This window comes from Chiloscyllium plagiosum, chromosome 1 (assembly GCF_004010195.1).
Source record: "Chiloscyllium plagiosum isolate BGI_BamShark_2017 chromosome 1, ASM401019v2, whole genome shotgun sequence".
In the NCBI taxonomy this organism is placed as follows: Eukaryota; Metazoa; Chordata; class Chondrichthyes; order Orectolobiformes; family Hemiscylliidae; genus Chiloscyllium; species Chiloscyllium plagiosum.
The window spans coordinates 57,094,856-57,121,426 of NC_057710.1; the positions used below are offsets into that span (position 1 = coordinate 57,094,856).

At 38.5% G+C, this 26,571-nt stretch overlaps 1 protein-coding gene across 4 annotated transcripts in view; it reads right to left on the reverse strand.

Moving 5' to 3' along the window:
- Positions 1–26,571, reverse strand: part of gba2 (glucosidase, beta (bile acid) 2) — a 63,024-nt gene that overhangs the window by 27,364 nt on the left and 9,089 nt on the right. For 2 of the 4 annotated variants that reach the window (XM_043687094.1, XM_043687123.1), the window contains exons 5-11: positions 25,179–25,418; positions 20,419–20,521; positions 18,480–18,497; positions 8,346–8,499; positions 5,527–5,652; positions 3,287–3,471; positions 2,206–2,310 (exon numbers count right to left, since the gene is read on the reverse strand). In XM_043687094.1, the coding sequence (XP_043543029.1) occupies positions 2,206–2,310; positions 3,287–3,471; positions 5,527–5,652; positions 8,346–8,499; positions 18,480–18,497; positions 20,419–20,521; positions 25,179–25,418 (931 nt within the window). The remainder of the gene's footprint in view (positions 1–2,205; positions 2,311–3,286; positions 3,472–5,526; positions 5,653–8,345; positions 8,500–18,479; positions 18,498–20,418; positions 20,522–25,178; positions 25,419–26,571) is intronic. The other 2 variants (XM_043687103.1, XM_043687114.1) reach the window with 2 other exon arrangements.

A 26,571-nucleotide genomic window follows, 5' to 3' on the forward strand; every position in this document is an offset into this window, starting at 1 on the left:
TTCTCCTGCATTCTTCCAATAACCCTTGATTCCCTCATTAATCAAGAACCACTCTCTCTTAAATACATTCAATGACTTGACCTCCACAGCACTCTGCGGCAATGAGTTCCATTGACTAACCACCCTATGGCTGAAGAAATTCCTCCTCATCTCAATTCTAAAGTGTCATCCCTTCATTCTGAGGCTGTGACCTCAGATACTAGTCTCCCCTACATCTTCTCCATGTCCACTGTATCCAGGCCTCTAAGTATTCTGAAAGTTTCAATTAGAACTCCTCCTCATCCTTCGAAACTTCATTCAGTATAAACACAGAGGCTTAAATTGCTCCTCATACAGCAAGCCCATCAACCCTGGTATTATCCTTGTAAACCTGCCTTTCCTTAGATTCAGGACCCAAAACTGCTCACAAAATATTCCAAATGTCATCTAATCACAGCCTTATACAGCCTCACCAGTACTTCTTTGCTCTTGTATTCTAGACTTCTTGAAATGAATGCTAACATTGCAGTTGTCTTCTTAAGTGCCAAATGAACCTGCATGTTAACCTTAAGTAATTAATGAATTACAACTCCAAAGTCCCTTTCTGCTTCAGATTTCTAAAACCTTCCCCTATTTAGAAAATATTCTGCATCTCTATTCTTCATACCAAAATTCATAACCTCACTTTCCTACATTATATTGCATCTGTTAATTCTTTGCCTGCTTGCCTCGCACGTCCAAGACCTTCTGCAGCCTTACCACTTCCTCTACACTACCTGTCTCTCCAAATATATTTGTCAGTTGCAAACTTAGCAACAATGCCCTAAGTTCCTTTTTCCAGATCATTAATGTATGACATGAATAGTTGCAGTACCAACACTGGCCTCTGAAAAATCCACTACTCTGTATGCATCAGCTGCTATCCTGAAAAAGATCCTGTTATCATCACTTTCTGCCAATCATCCAATCCTCTATCCATGCCAGTATTTTGCCCTCATCATGGACTTTTATCTTAGTTAGCAGCCCCTTGTGCAGTACTTGCCAAAGGCCTTCTGGAAATCCAAACAGATCACATTCTCCTTAATTTACTCATTACCTCCTCAAAGAATTTAACAGGTTTATCAGACATGATCTCCTCTTGACAAAGCCTTGATAACTCAGCCTTATTTTACCATGCACTTCCAAGTACTCAGCAATTTCATCCTTAACAATGGACTCTTAAATCTTACCAATGACTAAAGTCAGGTTAACCAACCTATAGGTTCCCATCTGCTGCCTCTCTCCCTTCTTAAACACGGTTTTACATTTTCCAGTCCTCCATGACCCTCCATGACTCCAATGAGTCCTGAAAGATCACAACGCCTCTATAAATCTTTTCAGCTATCTTCTTCAGAACCCTGCAGTGTAGCCAATCTGGTCTGAGTGATGTATCCCCTTTCAACTTCCCCAGCACCTCTTCCTCAATGATGGCAACTACACTCACCTCTTGAAGTTCTGGTATATCTCAAATTTGTTCAGACATATCCCCCTGAATAGCCACACTGACCATGTGATTAATTCATGCCTCTGGAGAATGGAGATTAATTCTGTCGCTCAATTTCCTTCCCCCAATAGTTTTCCTTCCATAGCTGGTAGATATTAGACTCACTGGCCTGTAATTTGCTAGATTATCCCTACTACCTTTTTTGAATAATACCGCTACATTAACTGTCCTGCAGCATCCTGTGATGAGCGAGGATTAGAAAATTAAAGTTAGAGACTGAACAATCTCCTCCCTTGCCTGTCACAGAAGCCTGAAATAGATATCATCTGGGCCTGGGGACTTAGCTATTTTCAAGCCTGCTAAAAACGCTAACACATCCTCCCCATCAATGCTGACTTGTTCAATCATATCACACTCCCCTCCTTAGTTTCTAGATCTACATCGTCCTTATAAAACAGATTGTAAATACAGATGACCTCTATGTCTCTGGCTCCATTCGCATATTGCCATTTTGGTCCCTAATGGGCCCTACTCTTTCCTTTGTCGTATACCTATAAAACAGTTCTGGCTCCACTACCTTTCAGGATAATTAGGGATGGACAATATGTATTGGCCTAGCCAGAAATGATCACATCCCAGAAAAGAAAAGAACTCTCAAGACCAGGCAATTACTTTAGCCCCATAAAACATTCAGAACAGTATTATTCCTGTAAAATGCACCAAATGGAGTAGATATAACTTACCAATATCATACTGTAGACTAAGTTCCAGTTTGGGCCATAGCATAATTAGTGCAAATGACGCATAAAAATGAACATCGTATGTATTGTACATTCGATACTCCTGTCCTACAGTGCATGAGAAAAATAATTGATACTTTACAACACTTGATTCTTTATACACAACCAGGTAGTCATTTCAGTAGCAAAGAACAGTTCCATGTTTATTAGATGCTTCCTACAAATTGGTCTATTTATTGGATCAGAGTTTCCAAAATTATGACTCACAATGCCAATGAGTTTAAGGGAAAAGGACCCTTCAATATAAAACACAAAACTACCTCTGAGCCATCTACCCAATGGAAACAATCTCTTGTAATTCCAGAATTATGATTGCTGGACAAGATATGAGAAGCATTAAAATGGATTTATGTCAGGAAAAAGTTTGGGAAGTACTCCATTAGATTTTACAGAGTAAAATCAAAAACTGAGGGAATAGCAGAATGATTTACTTGTTGACCAAGTATTTTTCAAAATATTCATTTGGTCGATTGTCTAATTTTAATTAGAGTAAATTAGATTAAATTACTTAGTGTGGAAACAGGCCCTTTGGCCCAACAAGTCCACACAGACCCTCTGAAGAGCAACCCACCCAGACCCATTCCCCGACATTTACCCCTTCACCTAACACTACAGACAATTTAGCATGGCCAATTCACCTAACCTGCACATTTTTTGGGACTGTGGGGGGAAACCAGAGCACCCGGAGGAAACCCACGCAGACACGGGGAGAACGTGCAAACTCCATACAGTCAGTCGCCTGAGGCGGGAATTGAACCCGGATCTCTGGCGCTGTGAGGCAGCAGTGCTAACCACTGTCCCACCGTGCTGCCCTCTTATATGTGGCAATTTCAATGTAAACTGTTCGGAAAACAAAACATGATCAAACTTCTAGTCAAATTTAATACTGAAATTATGCAAAACAAAATGTCTGGATTAGTCTCCAAGAGATGATAGAACCACTCACACTGATGATGGCCATAGGGAAAACTGATTGTTATTCTGAGTGTAACAACATTGTACTGTACATCAACAGTATATCTACCTTCTAAATATGCAAACCGTCCATATTCCTTCATCACTTTGGGTAGAGGCGGAAGCTGATCCCTCTGAACAGTCAAGCCATTTGTTATATTTAAATCATCAGTCACTTGAAGCCAAATTGTTCCTCCATCAGATATGAAGTATAGTTCATTAAATAAGGCTGACTTGTACCAGTCAGGTAATTGGCTGTTGAATTAATGGGAACAGAAAAATGTGAACACAGACACTCCAAATTTAAAAAGTTTCAGATTAAAAAAAAAGGATTTTATTTCTGTGATAAATATGTGCAAAACATGTGTGCAAAAGTGTATAAATGCAGGTCTGATCATTTCCAGAAAAACTTGCTAAAGTCAGTTAACCAGAAGATAATCATAAGTAGGGCAATTCTCTTTAAATAAAGTGGGAATTCTGTCTTGTTTTGTAATTAATTTGGGGATGGAGATGGTGTTCACTTCAGGAGCACTTCAAGATTTGTCTCAAGAAACAATGATGGCATTCACAAATTATCAATTTGTGAACATCAATATATTCAAATTTATAAAACTTCATGGAAGCAAATAATAAAAGCTAATAAAATTCCAACATTACGATTTTGCCCTGCAAAATTTCATTTGGTATGGAATGGACTAGACTGGTTCAGTTAAAGGTGTAATAATATGGAATATTTAAAATATTATTGTTATAGCTCCTCATTGATGGATGCACTCGTCAGCAACATTCCAAGTTGTTTATTTCCAGTATTTGCTCAGTACCACCTCCACCAGACAAACTGCTTTAACTTCTGACCTACACATTTGTCCTCACTTATACTATTTCTACTTTGCCAAATGTATTTGGTAATTGTTGATCAATGCATGTAAATTACTCAAACATATGATTCAATTTGAAATGAAATTACAAAAAACAGTTCGCTAATGATTTAATAGATAGTTGCAGTGTTGAATTAGCTAATCCTAATTAGACTCAGCAAAACTGAAAACAAAGGACTGCTGTTTGTAATATTGTCCAAAACTGGGCAGTTTAACAGTTATATCAGGCAAGGACAGACTCCAAAATTCAGTTTCTAGGCTGAAATATTCAGTTTATTTGGCTAAGGTTAACATAAGAAATCGGCTGTTCCTATAACTTAGGAAAGAAATAGTATTCTCTCAAGGTCGGAAGAATAGAAATTAAAGGGGGAAAATATGTATTTAGCATAGGACAACTGAGAAAATAAAGTTTATGTACTGCATTAGGATCTGACAAACTTTGATTTTTCAACCTGTTTTTGGCAGCCTCAATTTCTTTTTCAATGAAACAAAAAACTGCTGATGCTCAAAATCAGACGAAATCAAAGTCTTGGAGAAACTCAGCAGATCTGGCAGCATCCGTGGAGTAACAAAAGTCAAAATGTTTGGTCAGTGCCAATGAAGGACAGAGGGGAGGACAGAAGGGGAGACAGAAAGGGATTTCTGCTAAATCAAGAGATTAATACTGAGTAGGGTGCTAATGAGAAGTGTAAATGGGTTACTGGTGTCAGAAGAACCCACATCGAACAGGATTTAGGGATGTGGGCATAGGCAACAAACCTGGAGGAGTCTGTTCAAAATCTGAAATTGTTAAAGCCAATGTTGAGTCCCAAAGGCTGCAAGGTACATAGATGATGCTGATGAAGGGCTTATGTGCGAAACATTAGTTCTCGTGCTCCTCAGATGCTGCCTGACCTGCTGTGCTTTTCAAGCACCACACTCGAAATAGAAGGCTGCCAGATCTGCAGGGTTTCTCCAGCACTTCCGTTACTTTTGTTCCAACTCGATTTTTCCAAACAATGGTTCAATAATCTTTTTCATATAAAGTTTAAGTGAGACCTCATTTGTTATTTAGAATGAACGGTCAGGAAAATAAATACATAATCAAGAACATGCCATTTTAATTGTACATTCACCAATTTAATTCCACTAAATAATGATAAATCAATAACAATTGTAAGTTCTGATGAGATCAACATTCAACCTGCACTTTAGGCTGCACAAACAAATATTTGATTGAAGATGCATAAAATACTTGCACTGTGTAACATGTAGGGGACAAAATTAGACAACGCATATTGTTTCACCGTCTTCTAAACAACTGATTATAGGTAGTTTAAACATTAGGAAGTGGATAAAATGAATTATCCTACTTTTTAAAAAAAAACATAGCAAAGGGCAAGTTTATATGTAAAATGCAAATTTGCCTTATGCTTAACTTTGCACTATTTACCCATTTTCTAAAATTGGATGTTGCCAATCATCAATCTTTTGTTCCCACTGCTTGTAATGCGTTAAGGAGTAGTGACTCAAAGCAGGAGCAGCATCTCCACTTGTCCCAAAAAAACGTGTGTACCACCTAGAAACAAAATTTAACTAAAGTTAGCAGCATACATCATTACCAATATTCTCTTAGCAATATAATAAACAATCCCAATATACATTTGAAGTCCACTCTTAAATGCTGTTGAAACAGTTGAAGCCCAAATATCTCAAATCTGAGATGATAGTTACCAATTTATATTCCTCTTCAAATTATTGTGCCATACATTAGGATTGTTGTAATAAAATGTTAATGCTAAGATAAATAAGCATGAACTTATATGATATATTCGGAAAAGTACAAAGGTTGCAGAACATGCAGGTCAGACATACACAAAGAAATAATATCTTGGTTAATTTAAGGCAGTTTTGGTCTGCACTGGTAGTACCAGGTTTTTCCATCATGGGTGCTGTCACAGGCGACAAACCAAACATCAAACTTTCTGGTCTGTGCTGAATGACTTATTAAAAACTAGCCCAAAGTAATATAAAATGAAAAAATACAAGGCTGTAGCTGATCAAGAGATAAAAAAGTTTATTAGGTATGCACAATAAAGTGACCATTAAAACAAAAAATTGCTACAAGTACTGACTATTCAGTAAAAGCCTTTGGCCAAAACAAAAGTATGAATTGAAGTGTTTCCAAGGGTTTTTGACTCTGGAGTTTGAACGAGTCATTCATTACTCACCCTACCATGGAAACGTGCAGTAGTGGGTATAATTCTGGATACCCTACCATCAAAAGGATATGTACAAGGAATTTACAGAGGAGAGCAATCAGCTTTCAATGGGAAACAACGAAGACATGCAAGTTTTAAAACAGTAATGGCAATGTAATGAAGATTGCCTGCTCCAACTGAGCAAAAAAAAAGTGAAGGAATTAGTACAACATGAATTAATAATTTTAAATCAAAAAATGCAGAAATATCAATTTAGTATGAGACATGTGGGCTACAAAGACATGGACAGTTAGGGACCATCAACATCCTCACAATAGCATTTTCACGAATGGCAGACAGTTGAAATTGAAATGGTAATTGATAAGATGTGAGAACTTATAATGGATAAATCTACAGTACCAGATTAGATACATTCAAGAATACGGAGGAATAAGAGGAAACTGTGGAAGCACTGGCCATAATTTTTAAAACATCACCCTGGTGAGAGAAATCTTGAGAACTACAAATGATACGCTTGTTCCAAATAGGGTGTGAAGAGAATCCCAGTAACTATGAGCTGTTGAGTTTAATTTCAGTACTGGGGAAGTGGAGAAATAGTAATTTGAATAAAATTAATAAGTCATTTGTGCAAATGGAATACTTAATAAATGTATTTTCTTAAGGGCGGATCATTTTTAACTAATCAGCTAGAGGTTTTGCTTTGAGATAAAGGATTAACGATAGTCATGTTGATGTAGTGTACATGGATTTCCCAAAAGACATACAACAGTGTCAAGTAACCAAATTGAACACAAAGTTCTCTCTTCATGAGAGAAAAGGGACAATGGCAACATGGATACAAAATTAGCTGAGTAACAGGAAATAGAGCCCTGATAAATGGATACTTTCTTTGGGCTGAAAGTAGGTTTGGAGTGGAGATTACCGGATTGTGTTGGGACATTTGTTTTTTGGATACTAGTGTCCTAGACTAGTGAAAAGGCACAACCTCAAAATTTGATGATGTGAAATTCTGCAGCATTGTGAACGGTGAAGAGGATAATCTAAAATTTCAAAAAGGACAAGTTAGTCAGATGAACAGACAGACAGCAGATGAAGTTCAATATGGAAAAATATAAAGCGATTCATTTTGGTCAGGAAAATATGGACAGAAAATAGATAACAAAAATAGTCCAATCCAAATGGAGGTACAGGAGCAGAAGGACCAGAGTACAGATACAGACAGGTCATTGAAGGTGGCAGGATAGGTTGAGAGGGGAGCTATTATAGAAAATGTAGCAATTTTAGTTTTATTTAAAATAGCATAGAATACAAGAGCAAGAAGGTTACATTTAACGCATAAAACACTAGTTCAGCCACAACTGGAGTCAAATGTGTCAAGCTCTGGGCAGCACACTTTAAGGGAAGACGTGCAAAGAAGATTTGTGTGAAAGTTACTTATCTCTGGAACCATCAGTTATGTAGATTGATTGGAAAGGTTGGGACGGTTTCTCGTCAAGTAGCGAGAAAGAGGGTTCTGGCAGTTGATAGGGAAAGGTGGTGCCACTGGAGAAAGGATTAGAATAAAAAGGCACAGATTTAAAATATTTTGCAAAAGTAGTAACAGTCATGAAGAGAAACTTTTATGTGGGCGATTAGGATCTGGAATATATTGAGGGTGGCAGAGTCAAGTTCACATGAGGCATTAAAGAGGGAATTGGATAATTGAAAAAAGGAAGAAAAAATGCAGGATTATAGGGAAAAGAAAAGGAAATGACAATGTATAGTTGACTTGGAGAGCTGGCGCAGACAATGGGCCAAATAAATTCCTCTGTCATAAAACTTCAGAAATGTACATACCGTTCCTTAAGAAAGTTTTTGTGGGTGGGGGGAAATAAATGTATAAGCATATTCTTGGAGAATTTTCCCTCAGGAGATTGAAATTTGTGCAGATCAAATAATGTAGCCAACTGGGTCAAAATTGCCTTTGTGCTAGACTAATTTTTTTTTAAGAAAAGGTCTGGTCTGCATAGAAAAATGGAAGTGATTTTTCTTCCTGTTCTACTTCTCTTACCTTGCATGCTCTTTTTCCCTTGATCCAAAATGGATCTTGGGCATGTCCCACGCAAGACAGAACTCAACGACATTTTGCTTTCTTGCTGGCACAATGCAGGTAGTTGCAATAGCTGCTGCAATGACTTGCCCTTTGTCTGTCTGTTTACCTTTTCCTAGGCACATAAAAAAGTGGCATGCTCAGTTCATTGTTATGTGGATCAAACCAAGAAACTTTTGTGGTACTTGGCGGGTGAAAGATACTGCCACCATTCCTTTTTTTTTGACTTAACAAGATATAGTTTTGTTTGCATGATAGCAAATAGTAAAAAATATTTAAGTTATATACCTAAGACCAGAGGGAAATAAATGACATTTCTGATTTTCTTCACTGAAGACTGTTTTGATATATTGTGGGGAAATTAAAGCAGTTTCCAACATTAGCTTACACATCCGCCCTAATAAAAGTTGGTAAGTCAACCTATCGGAAGAATGCCATTCTGCGGACAATAAGGACAGTTGCATTGTGACAGGATTATGGTTATATGAAAAGCACATATTGATAAGCAAAATAAATGTTTGAAACAGGCTTGGGTCTGCTACAAGAAGCTGAATATACATTCTGCATAACAACAGACAAAAATATCTAAGATTTACAAAAGCAAAGATATTAAAAATCAAAATTGAAAACTGAAAATGCTAGAAATACACAGCATTCAGGCAGCATCTATGGAGCTACAGAAAGAGATAACGTTGCAGGTTGCTAACCTTTCACTGGAGCCAGGAAATGTTAGGTATGCAATAGGTTTTAAGTGAAAGGGTGCGTAATTTGGTAAAATAAGAAAATGAATTATATGTAATAAGGTAGAACACAAGAGATTAAATAACAGAAGAGTTTGTGGTGTAAGGCCAAAGGGAGTAGAAACGTGAGAAGGATTAAAAGGGGTGTCTGGGGATGTCAATAGAGCCAGATGTACAGCATGGAAACAGACCCTTCTGTCCAACCCGTTCATGCTGACCAGATATCCCAACCCAATTTAGTCCCACCTACCAGCACCTGGCCCATATCCCTCCAAACCCTTCTTATTCATATACCCATAGAACATAGAACAATACAGCACAGAACAGGCCCTTCGGCCCACGATGTTGTGCCAAACATTTGTCCTAGCTTAAGCACCCATCCATGTACCTATCCAATTGCCGCTTAAAGGTCGCCAATGATCCTGACTCTACCACTCCCACAGGCAGCGCATTCCATGCCCCCAATATGGGTGCCTCCTGCACTGGTCTGCTGCAGAGACCCCTTTGAGAGAAACTGCAATGGTTGTCTTTCTAACTTATTTTTATGACCCACGCTGTGTATAACTGTAATTTAACATAGTTTTCATTTCTATTTTGCAACTACCGAATAACCTAGGTACACTGTACCGAAGATAGCACTGTATTGGCGACATTGTTACACTAACTAATCTGTAATGCTGTACCGAGGTACCTTGTACTAGGATGGCACTATAAGTGGCAACTTATAAACTTACCATGGTACTCATTTCAGTACATGACAGTAAAGTTAATTCATTCAAGATCAGAATATTATTTAATAGGCAAAATCTGCAGAAAGCTGCACCACAAAGAGAGACTTGGGGGGAGTCATGTACAAACCACAAAAATCTAGCACATAGAAGCAGCAGGAAGGCTAATGGAATGTTGGCCTTTATTTTACTGGGATTGGAGTATAAAAGTCTTACTGCAACTGTACAAGGAGCTGATGAGGCTATATCTGGAAAACCGAGTGCAGCTTTGCTCCCCTTATTTAAGGAAAGATATCATTGTATCTTTGCCCTCTCACCCTAAACCTATGTCCTCTAGTTCTGGACTCCCTGACCCCAGGGAAAAGACTTTGCCTATTTACCCTATCCATGCCCCTCATAATTTTGTAAACCTTTATAAAGTCACTCCTCAGCCTCCGACACTCCAGGGAAAACAGACCCAGCCTGTTCAGCCTCTTGCTACAGCTCAAATCCTCCAACATCCTTGTAAATCTTTTCTGAACCCTTTCAAGTTTCACAGTTGCTGTTCAAAAGGAGAGAGAAAAACAGGAATATAAAGCAAAACTTACAAAGAAAAAGGAAATGACTTCTGTTTGGATTTTATGGTTGGAAAATAGTTAAACTCAATATTAAGGCTGGTAGGAAGCAACATGCTGAGATGTTGTTCTTTAAGCTTGCATTGATTTTCACTGGAACACTGTTGGGACAATAAAATGTCAAAAAATCAGAATCTTGGAATCACACCAGTATGCTGCAACTAATTTGCTTTCAGTCTCTTCAAATTTTTATTTCACTCTGAGGATGTGGCCTTAGCTGACTAGGCCAGCATTTATTGCCTTTCGTAACTGCTCTTGAGATGATGATGGTGAGTTGCTTTCTTAAATCATTGCAATTCATTTGGTTCAATCAGCAATGCTATTAGCAAGGGAGTTTCACAATTTTGATCCAGCGGCTCTGAAAACAACAATCCCATGTATCTGCTGCCCTTGTCATTGTAAACTGTAGTGGTCTTGGATTTGGAAGGTGCAGTCTAAGGAGTATTGGTGAATATCTGCAGTGCTTTTTATCAATGGGAAGTTGCTTGTTGCATGATTCCTAGCCTTTGAGTGGCCATTTTAGCCACATAAGACAGGTCAATGGTAACCCCCTTGGATGCTGACAGTGGGAGATTCAGTGGTAATAATGCTATTAAATGTTAAGAGTTGGTGGTTAGGTTCTCTAGTTGGAGATGGTTATTGCCTTACACTTGACTGTCTCAAATGTTACTTGTCATTTGTCAGCCCAAACCTAGATTTTGTCCAGCTATATTTGAATATGCACTGCATCTGAGTCACCACAAGTGGTGCTGGACACTGCAATCATCAGCAAACATCCTCATTTCTGACCTTACAGTTAAGAAGCTGAAGATGGCCAAACCTAAGAGAATACTCTGAGGAACGAGCTGAAGATTAGTATCTGGGAACCTTCACACAAGGCAGAGTTGGATTGTCCACTCTGCAATTCTGGCTGAAAATTGTTGCAAATGTTTCATCCTTATATTTTGCACTGAGAATTGAGCATTGAGGATATTTGTGGAGCCACAAATGGTGCTGAATACTGCAATCATCAGCTACTCCTGTGGAGTTATTTAAGTGTCTGTCATTCACAACTTGATTTAGTAGGACTAAAGAGCTTAGATTTGATCCACTGGTTGTAGAACCTGGGTTTATCATTTACTGTTTACACTGTTTGGCACATTTGTGCTATAGCTTCACAAGGTTGACACCTCATCTGTTGGTAGGTTTTAAAAATAAAATCAACCTGTTCAGAGATGTTGTTACACTCCACCAGTGAGACTTGAATCAAGGCCTCCTAGCTCAGGGGTAGGGACACTAATGTTTCAGAAGAGCACTTGCGCATCATCAGGTAGGTTTGGTGCTGCCCTTCGCATGCACTCCTGCACTCTTCACTTAGCCAGAGTCAAATGCCTGTCATTGATGAGTAATGGCAGAATGAGGAGATGCTGGCTCATGGGGTTGGCAATTGAGAGAATGCAATTCTGCTCTTTATGGACGCACAGTCGAGTTACTAGATCCATTCGAAACTTCTCAGTGAGCATGGTGGTAGTGCTAGTTAACACAATGGAGGGTATTCTTCATTACAAAGATAGAATTTTTATCTTTACAAGGAATCTACAGTGGTTACTCTGACCGCTACAGTCAAACAAGTGCATCTGTAGCACAGAGATAGTTGAGGTCATTGGTTCCCATTTTAGCTGCTGTAGACTCAGTTGACACACAGCATGGAAACAGACCCTTTGGTCCAACTTGTCTGCACAGACCAGACATCCCAAACTAACCTCATTCCACTTACCAGCAGTCATCCACATGCCTCTAACATGGGTGGCACTGCTTGGAGCAGCTTTTGTTGCCTATCCCTAATTGCCCAGGAAAAAAGGTAGTGTACAGGTGCTTCCTTGAACTGCTGAAGGCAGTTTCTGATGAAGGGCTTTTGCCCGAAATGTCGATTTTCCTGCTCCTCGGATGCTGCCTGACCTGCTGTGCTTTTCCAGCACCACTCTGATCCAAAAAACTTGAACTGCTGAAGTCCACAATGATATCAGGGAGGGGTTTGCAACATTTTTACCCTGCAACACTGAAGAAATTGTGAATTGTTTCCACATCAGGACAACGTGGCTTGGAGGGGAACTGTTTCCATGTATCTGCTGCGCTTAATCTTCTAATTTGTCACAGGAAAATGCTGTCTAACAGCCTCGGTGAATCACTGAATTGCATCTCATAGATGGTACACACTGCTGCTGTTGAATGCCAGTGCAGGAAGATGTTTGTGTATGTTCTGGCAATCAGGTGGGTTGCTTTGTCCTGGATGGTATCAAGAATCTGGAGTGTTGTTGCAGCTGCACCCATCCAGACAAGGAACATTCTGTCACATTGATTTTTGCCTTGTAGATGGTGGATAGACTTTGGGATGCTGGCTGTGCATGAAGGGGGAATTACTCACTGCAGAGTTCATAGCTTCTGACCTGCTCTTATAGCTACTTATATGTGGCTAGTCCTGTTCAGTTTCTGGTCAATATCCATTCCTATGATGTTGATGTGGGAGGATTAAGCAATGGTAATGCCATTCAATGTCAAACAGTATTGGCCAGACTTCTGTCTTGCTGGAGATGGCCATCGGCAGGCAAACATCACCTGCCACCGATGTGGCCAAACCAGAATAGTTTTCCAGATCATGGTTCATTTCAACAATGAGTGCTTCAATTTGTGAATTGTAGCAAATGATGCTAAACACTTGGCAATCAGTGAACATCTCCACTTCTGACTTTATGGTAAAGGAAGGGTCATTTATGAAGCAGCTGAAGATAATTGAGACTGGACAGAAAAACTCCTGCATGGATGTGACCCCCAGCTATTTTCCTTTGTACTAGGTTTGTCTAGGGCTCAGTTAAGTGTGGCCTTGAATGTAAAGGACAGTCACTCGCATTTCACCTCTGGAATGCAGAGCCTAGGATTCCAAAAGAGCCATCTGCAGAAATAATATAGCTATGATTTCCCAAACTCCTTAGATTCAGGAATAAAAGAAGAAAGGTCCAGAGAGTCTCAGCAGTTCTGGAAGCATCTGTGGAGAGCGACACAAAGTTCACATTTCGAGAATAGAATTACTCCTCTTTGGATCATTGGAATTCCAAAGAAGAGTCATAATGTCCTCAAAATGTAAACTTTATTTGTGTCTCCATAGATGCTGCCAGACCTGAGTTTCTCCAGCAATTTGCTTTCATTTCAAATTTCCAGCATGCTCTATATTTTGTTTTCCTTGGATTCAGAAATATTTCAGCTGGAATTTGGCAAGATGCAACACAGCTATTCAAGACAGACAGGGAGAAAGGTAACTATTATAGACTAGATAGCCCAATATCGATGTACTGTACTTTCTTGCATATATTCAATTTGCGTAAGTCAACATGGTTTTAAAGGAGGGAAATGTTGTCTGATAAACTTAGAATTTTAGGATGATGTAATTCATAGGGAAAGCAATAAATGTAGCATTCCTAGATTTCCAAAAGGCATAGTTAGATACACAAAGTTAATAAGCTAAGGGCACATGATGCTTTTTTTTGGCGGGGGGGGGGGGGGGAGGTAGAAAGAGGTGGTTAGAAAAGGAGGAAGCAAGAGAACATATTAGCATGGTCAGATGATTGGTTAATGGGACATTTTCATATTAGCAGGTTGTGCCGAGCAGAATATTACAAGGATCAGTGAAAAAGCCTCAGCTATTTATGTACTATATTAGTGACTTTGAAGGGACACCGAATAACATATCCAAGTTAGCTGACAATACAAAACTAGAAAAGACAAACCACAGGATACATACGGGCTGCAAAAAGATTGTTTTAGTGAAAGAGCAACAAGGTGGGAGATGGAGTATAATTTAGGAAAATTGAAGTTGTTCCTTTGATCTTAAGAGCAAAAAGGCAGATTTTCCCCTCTGGAGCAATTTCAGGTATTTGCTCAGAAATCAAAGAAGAAAATATAATTTTTAATATTGACAGGACAATATTGACACTGTGGCGTAAAATCTGTAATTCAGATGCAGACTTGTAAAGAACATCTGTGCTAGCCAGACAGATTCAACTCACAGTTGTCTTGCATGAGTTTCATAGAAAGGCTACAACAACTGTCACATGACATCAAACTGGCCCGAAGAGATCAACAACTGCACAAAAGGACAGCTGGAATTCAACAGACACAATATCAACTATTCGGAAACCAACAAATTGCTTAATAAAAACCAAAAGAACTGTGGATGCTGTAAATCAGAAACAAAGCAGAAGATGCTGGAAAAGCTCAGCAGGTCTGACAGCATCTGCAAAGAAAAATCAGAGTTAATCTTTTGGGTCCAGTGACCCTTCCTCTGAACTTCTGAGGTGGCTGCCACTGCAAGTCTTTTTTCCTTAAAGATTAAGCAGTTTAAAAATTAAGTGTGAGAAGTTTAAATACAAAAAAGCCATGTTGCAATGTCCTTGGTCAACCTTGCTACTTAAACAAAGGGAGAAATTCAAAGGGAAACTTGAAGCATAAATTAGTTTACAATTCCAGCAAGTGAGAAAATTATACTCTTAACATTTATAAATTCCTTTGTGGTTCGCAGCAACGAAGAATGGATGATAAAATAAACCACGGTCAGAACGAGGCAGATACTAAGATAAACAGCATGGGAAGATGTGTTAGGAGAAACAGTTGGTTGTCAGAGCATTGAATGCCTTATCACCTATTTGTAGTTGAGGCAGAGAGCATTTCAGCATTTATGGGAATATTGGATAAAAATTGAGGCAGACGGCTAAAAGGATTAATTCTAACTTGCTGGAGACAGAAATACAAGAGGGTCAAATCAAAACTGCAGAATCAAAAAGGTGGAAAATGGAAACCTAGATTAGTAGGCATCATCTTTCATAGAACTGGCTTACCTGCTGGATAAAGAAGAAAGTCCAGAGAGTGTGGACAATGCCGATTCCTTTCCAGAGGTTATCTTAACCAAGCGAATGGCAAAGGGAGAGAAAACACTGGGTACAACATTCAGCCTCCTACATTTCTTTGACAGAAAAATCATAGCGGAGGCGGAATAAAGGAGTAATAGATGAGCTTAAATTTCAGACAAAGGAAAAAAAAATTCAGCATTTACCTGGTCTGTCAGAAAAATATTTTTCAAATGATCATAGGTGATACTTATAAGGCTAATTAAAGATCTCAAATAGTTTGCATTCATACTGATAGGGAAGATATTAAATACCACAGTGACTTATGGCAAAATAAATGCAGGACAGAAAATCACAGCACAAAACAAATCTGTGCCACTGTACCTGCACTTCAACTGCTTCATCATGAAACTATTCACTTCATTCCCATATCGCATATTGCTCTCTTCCAATATCCAAACATTTTTAATGAGTGCTGATCTAATTCCTTCTGCAGCAACATATTGGACTCAGATTCAAAGCTAATCACAAAGTATTTCTATATGCAGCAATGTAGCAAAGGTGTCCAAACAATTTTCCCGATACATAACTTCTGCTTCTTTTATTAATTACCTTATATCTGTACCCTTCAGTTTCTGGTGTTTTCGCAAGCTCATCTCTCTAATTTTTCCTTCTGCTGTATGAAACTCTGAGGTCCTTACACAGCAGTGACTTCCTGAAGCAGAAGTAAGTGTGACCACATACAACAAGGCATGTGCAAACCCTGAGCGGTGACGTGGCCATGCATCTTCGAGGGCACACTTCATAAGCACAAACAGTTTGTCCCAAAGACCTTCAGCACTATATCAAATTCTCCTCTCTGCCTTCATTTCTCCAAGGAAAACAGTCCCAACTTAAACTCTGCTCACGCATCTTCCTAACTGTAAACCCTCATCCCTAGAACAATTTCTGAGAATCTTTTGTGCCTATTCAATGCCTTCATATTCTTCTTGAATTTAGATGCCCAGAATCAGGTGAAATACTCTAGCTCAGGCCAAACTACTGCTTTATATCCAACTTTATCTCCCTGCTCTTACACTCTATATACCTTTTAATAAAGCCAGTGAGACTATATATTTTATGCTCTCTAAACAACTCCTTCAATCTTTCCTGCCACTTTCAATTACCCATGCAGATATATACCCTCATCCCTCTGCTCCTGCAGCTCTGTTGGACTTACCCCCATCTTTTATGTTGTGTCTCCATGTTCTTCCACTAAAATACATCACATTATTTCTCCCCATTGAAATTCATTTGTCACTTGCTGACCCATTTACCAACTTGTCTGTCTTTTTGAAGTTTGACAATGTCCACCTCAGTTGACAATGTACAATTATCTTCACCTGCTTCATCAATAACCATCCACCCAAGTCAGGAATGGGGATGTTCACTGATAATGGCAAAATGTTCAGCTCAATTCACAACTCCTCAGATACTGAAGGAGTCACTGTCAAAAATGCAGCAAGACTTGGACAATATCAGGTTTAGACTTACAAATAGGAGAAAGTGAGGACTGCAGATGCTGGAGATCAGAGTAGAGAGTGGTTGCTGGAAAAGCACAACAGGTCAGGCAGCATCCAAGGAGCAGGAGAATCGACGTTTTGAGCATAAGCCCTTCATCATTTCAAATACATCGATTGTTCTGTTCCTTGGATGCTGTCTGACCTGCTGTGCTTTTCCAGCACCCCACTCTCGACTTAGGTTTACAAGTGACAACTGACAGACAATAACCATTTCCAACAAGTGAAAAATCTAACCATTATCCTTTCACGTTCAAAGGCATCACCAGCACTGAATGCCCCACTATCAATATCCTAGGGTTATCACTTGCCAGAAGTGAATTTGCCATACAAATATAGTGAGTAGAACAACAGGTCAGAGCTAGGAATACTGCAGTGAGTAACTCATCTCTGGACTCCACAAAACCTGTCCACCCTATACAAGGCACAACTCAGAAGTGTAATGGAATACTTTCCAATTGCCTGAATGAGTGCAGCTCCAACAACACTCAAGAAGCTTTCTTGACTGGCACAACATTCACAAACATCCATTCTCTCCAACACAAGCTCAGTAGTAGCAGTGTGCACTGGAAAAATTCACGAGAGAACATCTTCCCAACCCACAACCATTACGATCAAGATGTTCATGGGCAGCAGATAGATAGGTACACCGCCATTTGCCAATTCTCCTCCAACTCACTCACCAGCCTGACTTGGAAATATATTCCCTTCCTCCAGTGTCACTGGGTCAAAGTCCTGGAACTTGCTGCCTAATGGCATTAGCTATAGGATATGGGTTGCAACAGTTCAAGGCAGCAGCTCATAACCACCTCCTCAAGGGCAACTAGGGAGAGGTAATAATATTGCTCACATCCTACAAATTAATAATAAAAATACTCCCCTCCTAAGAGTACTCTGGGTGTCCATGCGCAGCAAGGGCTGCAACAGTTCCAAGAAGGCAGCTCTTCACTCTCCATATCAGGGTAATTAGGAATGGGTGATAAACGCTGGCCAAGCTAGCTGTGCCCATATCGCAGAAACGAAAAAAAATTCAGTTGAGTTCTCCCATTTCCATACATAAATTCCTTTCTGACTCATCATCATCATCCCTGCTCCTTCCCCTCCCCCCATTTATGTCTGTAGAAGACTTAGGGATTGCCAGCTAGCATAAAAGGGAGTCTCTTTATCAGTTACCATTTCTCCTGTTAACCTCTGATTCAAGCCAGGTCCATTCTTACCCCATTCAAGTTAACTTTCCTCGCCCTGGACTATTCTTAGGCTTCTACAGCAGTTATCCTAAGCCTTATAATACAATAGTCGTTAAAACTTTCTCTACTGATATTTGGAATGCATATTACAAGCTCCATCAAGTGAGTGCGCCAAAATGAGAAGCCTGCCCATTGTGAAAAAAAATTAAGGCTTTGAGCTAGCTGAAAGCCTGTTAGTGAGAGGTACCAACTGGAGAAAATGTTATTGAAATAGTATAGCAGAGTAATGTAAATGTCTTGAAAGAGTGGAAAGCAAGCAAAAAAAAAAAGCATATTCATATTGAAGCAGATGGTACAAAATAGATGAGCTTGATGAATGAATGTTCTTACCTAAAAAGGGTGATTCTGCTGGAAAACGAGTAACATTGTTCAATATGAAAAAAACCAGATGCTGGCATCAGAGTTTGTCAGAAAAGGCTGATTAAGAACTTAGTGCTATCAGTTACTAAAGCATTAGTTGATGCATTTAACTGTAAATACAGCTCTAAATTTGAAATTGATGACATGGCAGTTCTTCAAAAATTACTGTCCTGCACAAAAAAAATGTAAAGAATATATGCAGCCTAAGTATTGCCATTAAACATTATTGCCTTGTTTACCTAGAGACAAAAAGCAAGGATTAGTTTTATGCAAGTTACAGTCTCACCTATATGCATAGCATTTGGCTCATTTCTTTTCATATGTCACCCAAGAGTGGAGTGTGCGGTTTCCTCTTCTCCCCCAGCACTGGACAATATTGTACAGGTTATAGCTCTAACACAGCAGCCTCAGGACCTGGTCTTTGCCAAACTAGAGAATTTGAAAAGACCATGAAGTTCTGCCAGAGTCAGTACAAGAGCTTTTGAACATGTTTAAAAGCATTTTACAGCATTAAAAAATAATGGCTTTCATCTCATTTTAATACAGATGAGCTCATATACATGATTTCCCTGCCAGAACAATTTCAGTTGTCGCAGTGAACAACCCTTCTGCAAGGGAGGAGATTGCAGAGCCATTGGCCTTGATTTTTATGTCCTCTTTGTCTACAGGAGTAGTGCCAGAAGACTGGAGGATTCCCTGCCAGAACAATTTCAGTTGTCGCAGTGAACAACCCTTCTGCTTTACATAAGTATAGACTAGGTGAAATTACTGTGAGTGCCAGACCATAGAGATTGCTGGAAAGAGCAGCAAACTTGTTCTGAAATCATTTAGCTACACTGTAAGAATTTTATTGTAAACTGCATTCCAACCACTCCACAACATTATAAAAGCTTTTACTAACTACTGGGGTTAGAAGCTAAGGTTGCAAGCAAACTTGCTTGCAGCTGATCTTGATGCTGTCCAGGGTGGAAATGACGTTTTGACTGGTTAGACTGCATACAGTCTGTTAGAACTGTAATTTGACACCCAAGTTCATGAATCATAGAAGATTATTGTGCATGTACGGCAAATAACTGAAAATCTAATATAATTTTATAATTCACCAAGAGGGATATGAATATAAAATTGAGAAGACTGCTTCAATCATATAAGGTGTTGGTGACACTACGTATAGAGTACTGTGCATAGTATCAGTCACCTGATTTAAGGAAGATACATAAATGCATTGGTAGTAGTTCACAGATTTGTCAGATAAATAGTTCAGATTAATAGCTAAAATAAGCAAAAGTTGGGCCGGCTAGGCCTGTATCCACTAGGAGTCACTATATTAAAACAAAAGGGTAATCAATTTTAAAAAGATGAGGAAATGTTTTATTTTCTCTCTGAAAGGGTCTTCTTGAAAGGGTGGTGGAAACAGAGTCCATGATTATGTTTAAGGTAGGGGTACAGAGTTTCTGGTCAAGCAAGGGATTTAAATTTAACTGGGGCAAGCAGGAATGCAGATTTGGTTACAGATCAGCAATGATCTTATTGAATAACAGCAAGCTTGGAAAGGTGGAAACGCCTATTCCATGCTCCTTGCAGCCCTGTATTTTTCTTTCCTTTTCAGATAATTTGTCAATTTCCTTTGAAAGCCACAATTGTTTCTGCCTTCACCACACACTTAGGCCTTGCATACTAGGTAAGAAATTCAATATAAGCATATAAATCTGAAGGAGAGTTTTTGTGCTGGTGTCTATTAAGGCAAATGCCATGTAATTTTAATTTTAGCATATTCAACAACTCTTATTCAAACCTAAAATAATTTTATGATGATACAGAAATAAAGTTTGCGTGTCCATTTTCAGAAGGAAATGCATTTATAAAAACACAAGGAAGGTCACATTAAAAGTAGTTAACATACAAATACCTGGTAGAGAATCTAATTTCCCATCCTGAAGCAGATCTTTCCAGATTTCTTGTCCCATGCCATTCGGGTTAAATTCAGTCTGGTGACTAATTACTAAACCTTGCTGTTTAAGAAACCAAATTGAATTCAAATTAGATTCAAAACTACCTTTATACTAAATGTATTCAAAATATATTTACACAGAGGTGTCTATGCAGATCAAGAGTCTAACAGAAGGCATAAACTCTCAATGTTGCAAATCTATATAAAGCAGGACATCTCTTCCAACCTTAAGAAATATGGCTGCCAGAATATATTAAAAAAAAAACTTATATTTTGCCATCTAGTTACACCAAACTAATCAATATTTTACAGCTAGCAAAGAGAAGACATCATTTAAACATTGCTGAACAATTACATACAGAATCTGCATTTGTGCTAATTTCCATTGAAGTCAAAGACGTTTCTCATATTCATTATCCAATGTAAAACTGACTGCTTTAACAGTGCAAATACACTTTATAAAGTGTTTGATTGAAAGATGACAGTGCACGTGAATACAGTTACAGCAGCATATGAAACAACCAGTAAATAAGGAGTCATGACCAATATACAATAAGATCAACGCAGTTTGAGAAATTTAATTCAAACCTAGGAATTGGAAATTTTAAAATGTTGGCATTAGTAAAATACTTCCTTAATAAGGAAGTTGTCCAAATATCAACATGACTCAAATTAATTCAATAATATCCTTCCAGATGGAAACTTGGGGCCTGATTCTAATTCAAAGAATTGTTTTTAAATTTGTCTGTAAATAAATCAGGCCTCAGGTGCCCTTATCCAGTTCGATTTACGTGTAACTAAGATCCCACAGAATAATTGGCTGTTTACTGCACTCCAATGCACTCCTAGCAAGCCACCCTGTTGTATTAAACAGCTGCAGCAGCCCATCACCATCTCAGGGCAGGGAAAATAAATGCTGACCTTTTATTTTAAAAAAAACACGTGCAACCAAGCAGTGTAAAGTAGCCAACCATCTAGCATCATTTTCCATATGTAGCAGGCAAAAAAAATTAGATGAAGTAACAAGAGGGTTGTACAGGTTTTGGAAAGGGTACCATTTAGATTCACTAGATCACCAGGATTAAGAAAGATAAACTTGAAAAATAGGTTTTATATCCCATGAATCTCGAAAATCATGTTATTTAACTGGGATCTACATAATGATCAAAGTAGTGAGGGAAATAATTTTCCTTGTGGTGTAGTTCAGAAAGAGCAGGCATTTAAACTAAAAACTTAGAATGAGGCTGTTTAGGAGAGATGTCATAAGGAACTTCTTCACTCAAAAAAAAAAGAGTAAATTTGACCATTCCCTTTCCAAACATCTGTTCAGGCTAGGTTGAATTAAAACTTTAAATGGAGACCAAAAGTTTATAGTTAAATGTATTAAGGAATTCAGAACACATGAATGTGAATGCAATTAATATACCAATCCATGATCAAACTGAATGACAAAATAACCTGAAATAGCTTACTCCTGTTCTTCAAGGTGGAGGTCAAAATAGCAGCGATTAACTGAATGACAAAATAACCTGAAATAGCTTACTCCTGTTCTTCAAGGTGGAGGTCAAAATAGCAGCGATTAACAGTAATGATTCATTTCTGTTAAAAAGCCAAGATGTACACTGGGTACAAAAAAAATTAAGAGAAACAGCCAACAGCAGCTGGTAAAAATTGTAATAAAGTGAAGCATAGACCATTTTCATAGCTACAGGGCCAAAAAAGAACGAACTGCTTGTCTTATGAACACAAGGTTTGTAACACTATGGCATAATTGTCAACCACGTGAACCATACAACTCAAGCTGATATTTCAAAGCAATTCTATAATTCACTCCTTTTCCAGAATAAAAGTCAGACAAGGTTTTAAATTCAAACCACTTAAGACGTCAGATGTTGCTTCTTTTCATCCTGAAAGGAAAGATTGCTAATTCTTTGTCATTTGATTTGTTAGATTATTCCCTTTACAAACACAAGATAAACTTCCAAGCAAACATTAGTCTGAAAATTTCCTTATCATCTGCTTCACGCCATAAAGGAGTACAAGGCTCCCCAAGCAGAAAGGAGAAAGTGAGGACTGCAGATGCTGGAGATCAGAGCTGAAAATGTGTTGCTGGAAAAGCGCAGGTCAGGCAGGAACAGGAGAATCGACATTTCGGGAGAAGGGAAGATGAACCCAAAGTATAGGGAATATTTTGTGAAGGCTGAATAGGTTATTGCTGTTGTGGAATCATACTAATTAAAACAAATCTTTGATAAATTATTCTTTAATAATATTATTTAGTCCAAGAATGACAGTGTAATATAATGGTACTGATTATTGTTTTGTTCCTCACAGTACAATGTGTAATGTCATCATGTCTTCAGGAATGAGGAAAGTATGCCAAGCAGGCCAGGATAAAAGGTAGGGAGGAGGGACTTGGAGGATGGGCGTTGGAAATGCGATAGGTGGAAGGGAGATTAAGGTGAGGGTGATAGGCCGGAGTGGGGGTGGGGGCTGAGAGGTCAGGAAGAAGATTGCATTTTATCTTAGCCTGCTGGACACACTTTCCTCATTCCTTAAGAAGGGCTCATGCCTGAAACGTCGATTTCCCCAAGCAGAAACCAAAGATAAAAATAGTATTATGATCTCATCTGCAGGGCTTGGAAACAAAAACAAAAGCACAAATTAAAAAACTTTTGCTGAGAAAGATAAATCAGAATCTAGAAATACTGATGAAAGCCGATTTTTTTTGGTCACCTGCTCCTGAAATAGTCTGCAGTATAAATATGTCACCTCGACTTACATCCAGTTCAGAGTCAGTCAATCTACATGCCGCAACTGGACATGCAATACACTTCAGATGAGTTCTCATCACTTAATGACAGCAAGTAAAGGAACTGTGCATGCACTAGCAGTAGGTCAGAATTTTCCCTTAAGATTAGCTATTTTCCAATGTAATTCCTGTATTCAAAAAGGGGAGGTAGGAAGCAGGAAATTACAAGTCAATTAATTTAACTTCCATGAGAAGAAAAATATTAGGAACTATTAAAAGGTATTGTAAAATGAGGAATTAGATAAGCTCAAGGTAATCAGGCAGAGCCAATATAATGTTTGCCAAAGGGAAATCCTGTATAACGAACTTATTGGAGCTTGTTTAAATAAATATACTGTAGATAAAGGGGAACCTGTAAGTATATTGTACTTAGGTTTTCAGTTAAGACATTTGATAAAGTGCATCAAATTTACTGCAGAAAATAAAATCTTGCAGTATTGAGGTAACACGTTTACATGAGCAGAAGGTTGGCTGGCTAAGACAAAAAAAAAAGAGACTCTGAATAAATGGATCTTCTTCAGGCTGGAGGGATATCACAAGTGGTGCCACAGGGGTTGGTATTGGGGCTTCAACTCTTTATAATTTGTATAAATTATTTGGATGAAGGGACTGAAGGTATGGAAGCTAAATTTTTTTCAGACCACTAACCGAAAGTTACCCCCCCCCTTATTTAATGCAAATATCTGACAAAAGAAGTGGGGGGAAAAAAAGAAACTATCCATTATGGCAGAAATTTTTAAAAAGCAATGTATCTAAATGGTGAGAGATTGAAGATCTCTGGAATGTAAAGATCTGGGTGCTAACGCATGAATCACAGAAGTTTAGGATGCAGTCCAGCAAATAATCAGGAAGGCTAGTAGAATGTTATAGTTTATTGCAAGGGAAATTCAGTGCAAGAATCAGAAGGTTATGTTTCAGTTATATGTGGCATTGATGAGACTGTATACAGTACTGGTCACTGTCCTTACAGGAGCATGTGAATACATTGGAAGCAGTTCAGAGAACCTCTCCTAGACTAATACTGGAGCTTAAGAGTCAGAGGTGACTTAACTGAAATATAAAAAAGATCCTGAAGGGACTTGATTGGGTGGATGCTGAAAAGATGTTTCCTCTTGTGGGAAAACCTAGAACTAGGAGTCATAGTTTAAAAATAAAGGGTCACCCATTTAAGAAAAATAAAGAAACATTTTTCGTATAACAGGATTGACTCTTTGGAATTCCATTCTTTAGATGGGAGCAATTGAAGAATCTTTAAATATTTTTAAGGATAATTGATTGTCATGGAGGTTTACTAAGGGTATGACGGAATGTCGAGTTGAGGTTAAAAATCAGATCAGCCATGACCTTATTGAATGGTGGGCAGGCTCAAAGGGCTGAGTGGTCTACACTTATCCCTTATTTATTTGGTCTATGCCTCAAACATAGAAAGGTATGTTTGGAGCTATAGTAGGTCATTTGGCTTTTTGAGCATGATCCACCATTCATTATTATTATAACTGAACATTTAACTCAGTCTGTTCTTGCTCTCCACCCCCCACCCCCAAATGTCTTTTGATCCCTTAAACCCCAAGGCGAGATCTTTTTCCACTTTGAAATCATATTGTTCTGGCCTTGACTGTTTTCTGTGGTAGTGAATTCCACAGGCTCATCACTACCTACATGAAGAAATTTCTCATCTCAGATATAAATGTTTACCTCAGTTCCTTAGACTGCGACCTTTGCTATTGGGAATATCCTTCTTCTATCTACTCTACACATTGAGGCAACGCATTTATGCTCCGAAATCCCTTTCATAAAATGAATTTCATTAAATTTTTCTCCATTCCCAATGACCATTTTAAAATTGATGCCATACTTCCACCAAGTTATACTAAACTCTGGAACAGTAACAACATAAATCACTAACCTTATGTCTGGCTGAAATTGCCATTGTATAATTATTTACAGGGGCAGCATGATGCAACAACACTCCTGAAATGTGCTCCTCTTCTTTATTGAAATGGAATGGCTCATTCCAGTGCCCGCCTTTCAGATCATCCTTGGTTCCAGTACCATTCCTCAGAGTAAACATAAGCGCAACCTCCAGGTCCTCTTTATTTTGGTTTTCAATTTCCCATATAAAGACTCCAACTGGCAGACTAGTGTCCTACAAGGCAAGTAAATGCTTGTCAAATCCATTCCACATTTCTTTTGTCTATTCAACTGAACCTTTCCAGCTTGCAATTAAAAATCCAGTTTCATCTTTGATCCCCATTCAGACTATTAAATTTGTGTTGTACTCTGACTAGACACCAGCTATTATTTTTAAAGAAAGTTGACAAAACATGAGATTCTAAATACTTAAAGAATAAAACCACAGAATTCCACAATTTTGAACAAATAATAAAATAATACAAAATTAGAACAGTAAGACCTCCCACAATAATCATTTATATTCTAATTTTCAAAATTAACCAGAGGCAAGTACGAACAGAAATGACTTCAAATAGCAAACATGGTCAAGACAAATCCCATGGACATTTCAGCAACCCCCTCAGAACATTAGTAACATTTGTGTATCATGAAATTTCATTAAAAGTTTACAAGAATATCCAATATTTCACATTTGAAGATCTAAATTCAAAAGCAGCAACATCACAGATGGCCTCACTCTCCCAATTGGGACTCTGCTCCCCTGGAATCTGGAAACTGCACTCTGATATCTCCTCTCAGCCACAACTTCTGCTGGCCCACAGATGGCCAGGTTCACAAAACTGCACTGTCCTTTCATCTCTTGAGAACTCTAAATCGTACTTAGCTGCATAACAGAAAAACTGCTCATTGGCTTTGTTCACCCTGCCCCCACAGCTGCTCTGAACTATTAATACCACATTGCTTTGCCATCTAGTTGGCATGGACGAGTGGACGAAGGGTCTGTTTCCATGCTGTACATCTCTATGAGCTAAGTCATGAGCCCCAACTACCCCAATACATCTGCCTAGACCTTCCTGGAGTCCCAACTGTTCAAACGTTGCATAGCATCTTTTCTAGTGCCGCGTCTCTAGTCCCAAATACCTTAGCAATTAGCAGTTTAAAGGTAGCAACCTTCTTCTCGAACTGTCTTGACCCAATTGATTAAACTGACAGGGTGGTAACTCTTGTTCTAAGCGACCTATGAAAATCCACGTAACTAGTCTTGTTCCTAGGCAGTACTGAATATAGCTAACATTTTGGAACAAATATAACAAAATCTCTGTTCACTGAATGTTCAAATTTCCACAGATTGCTGACTTAAATAATATAAATTGCATTCAAATAAA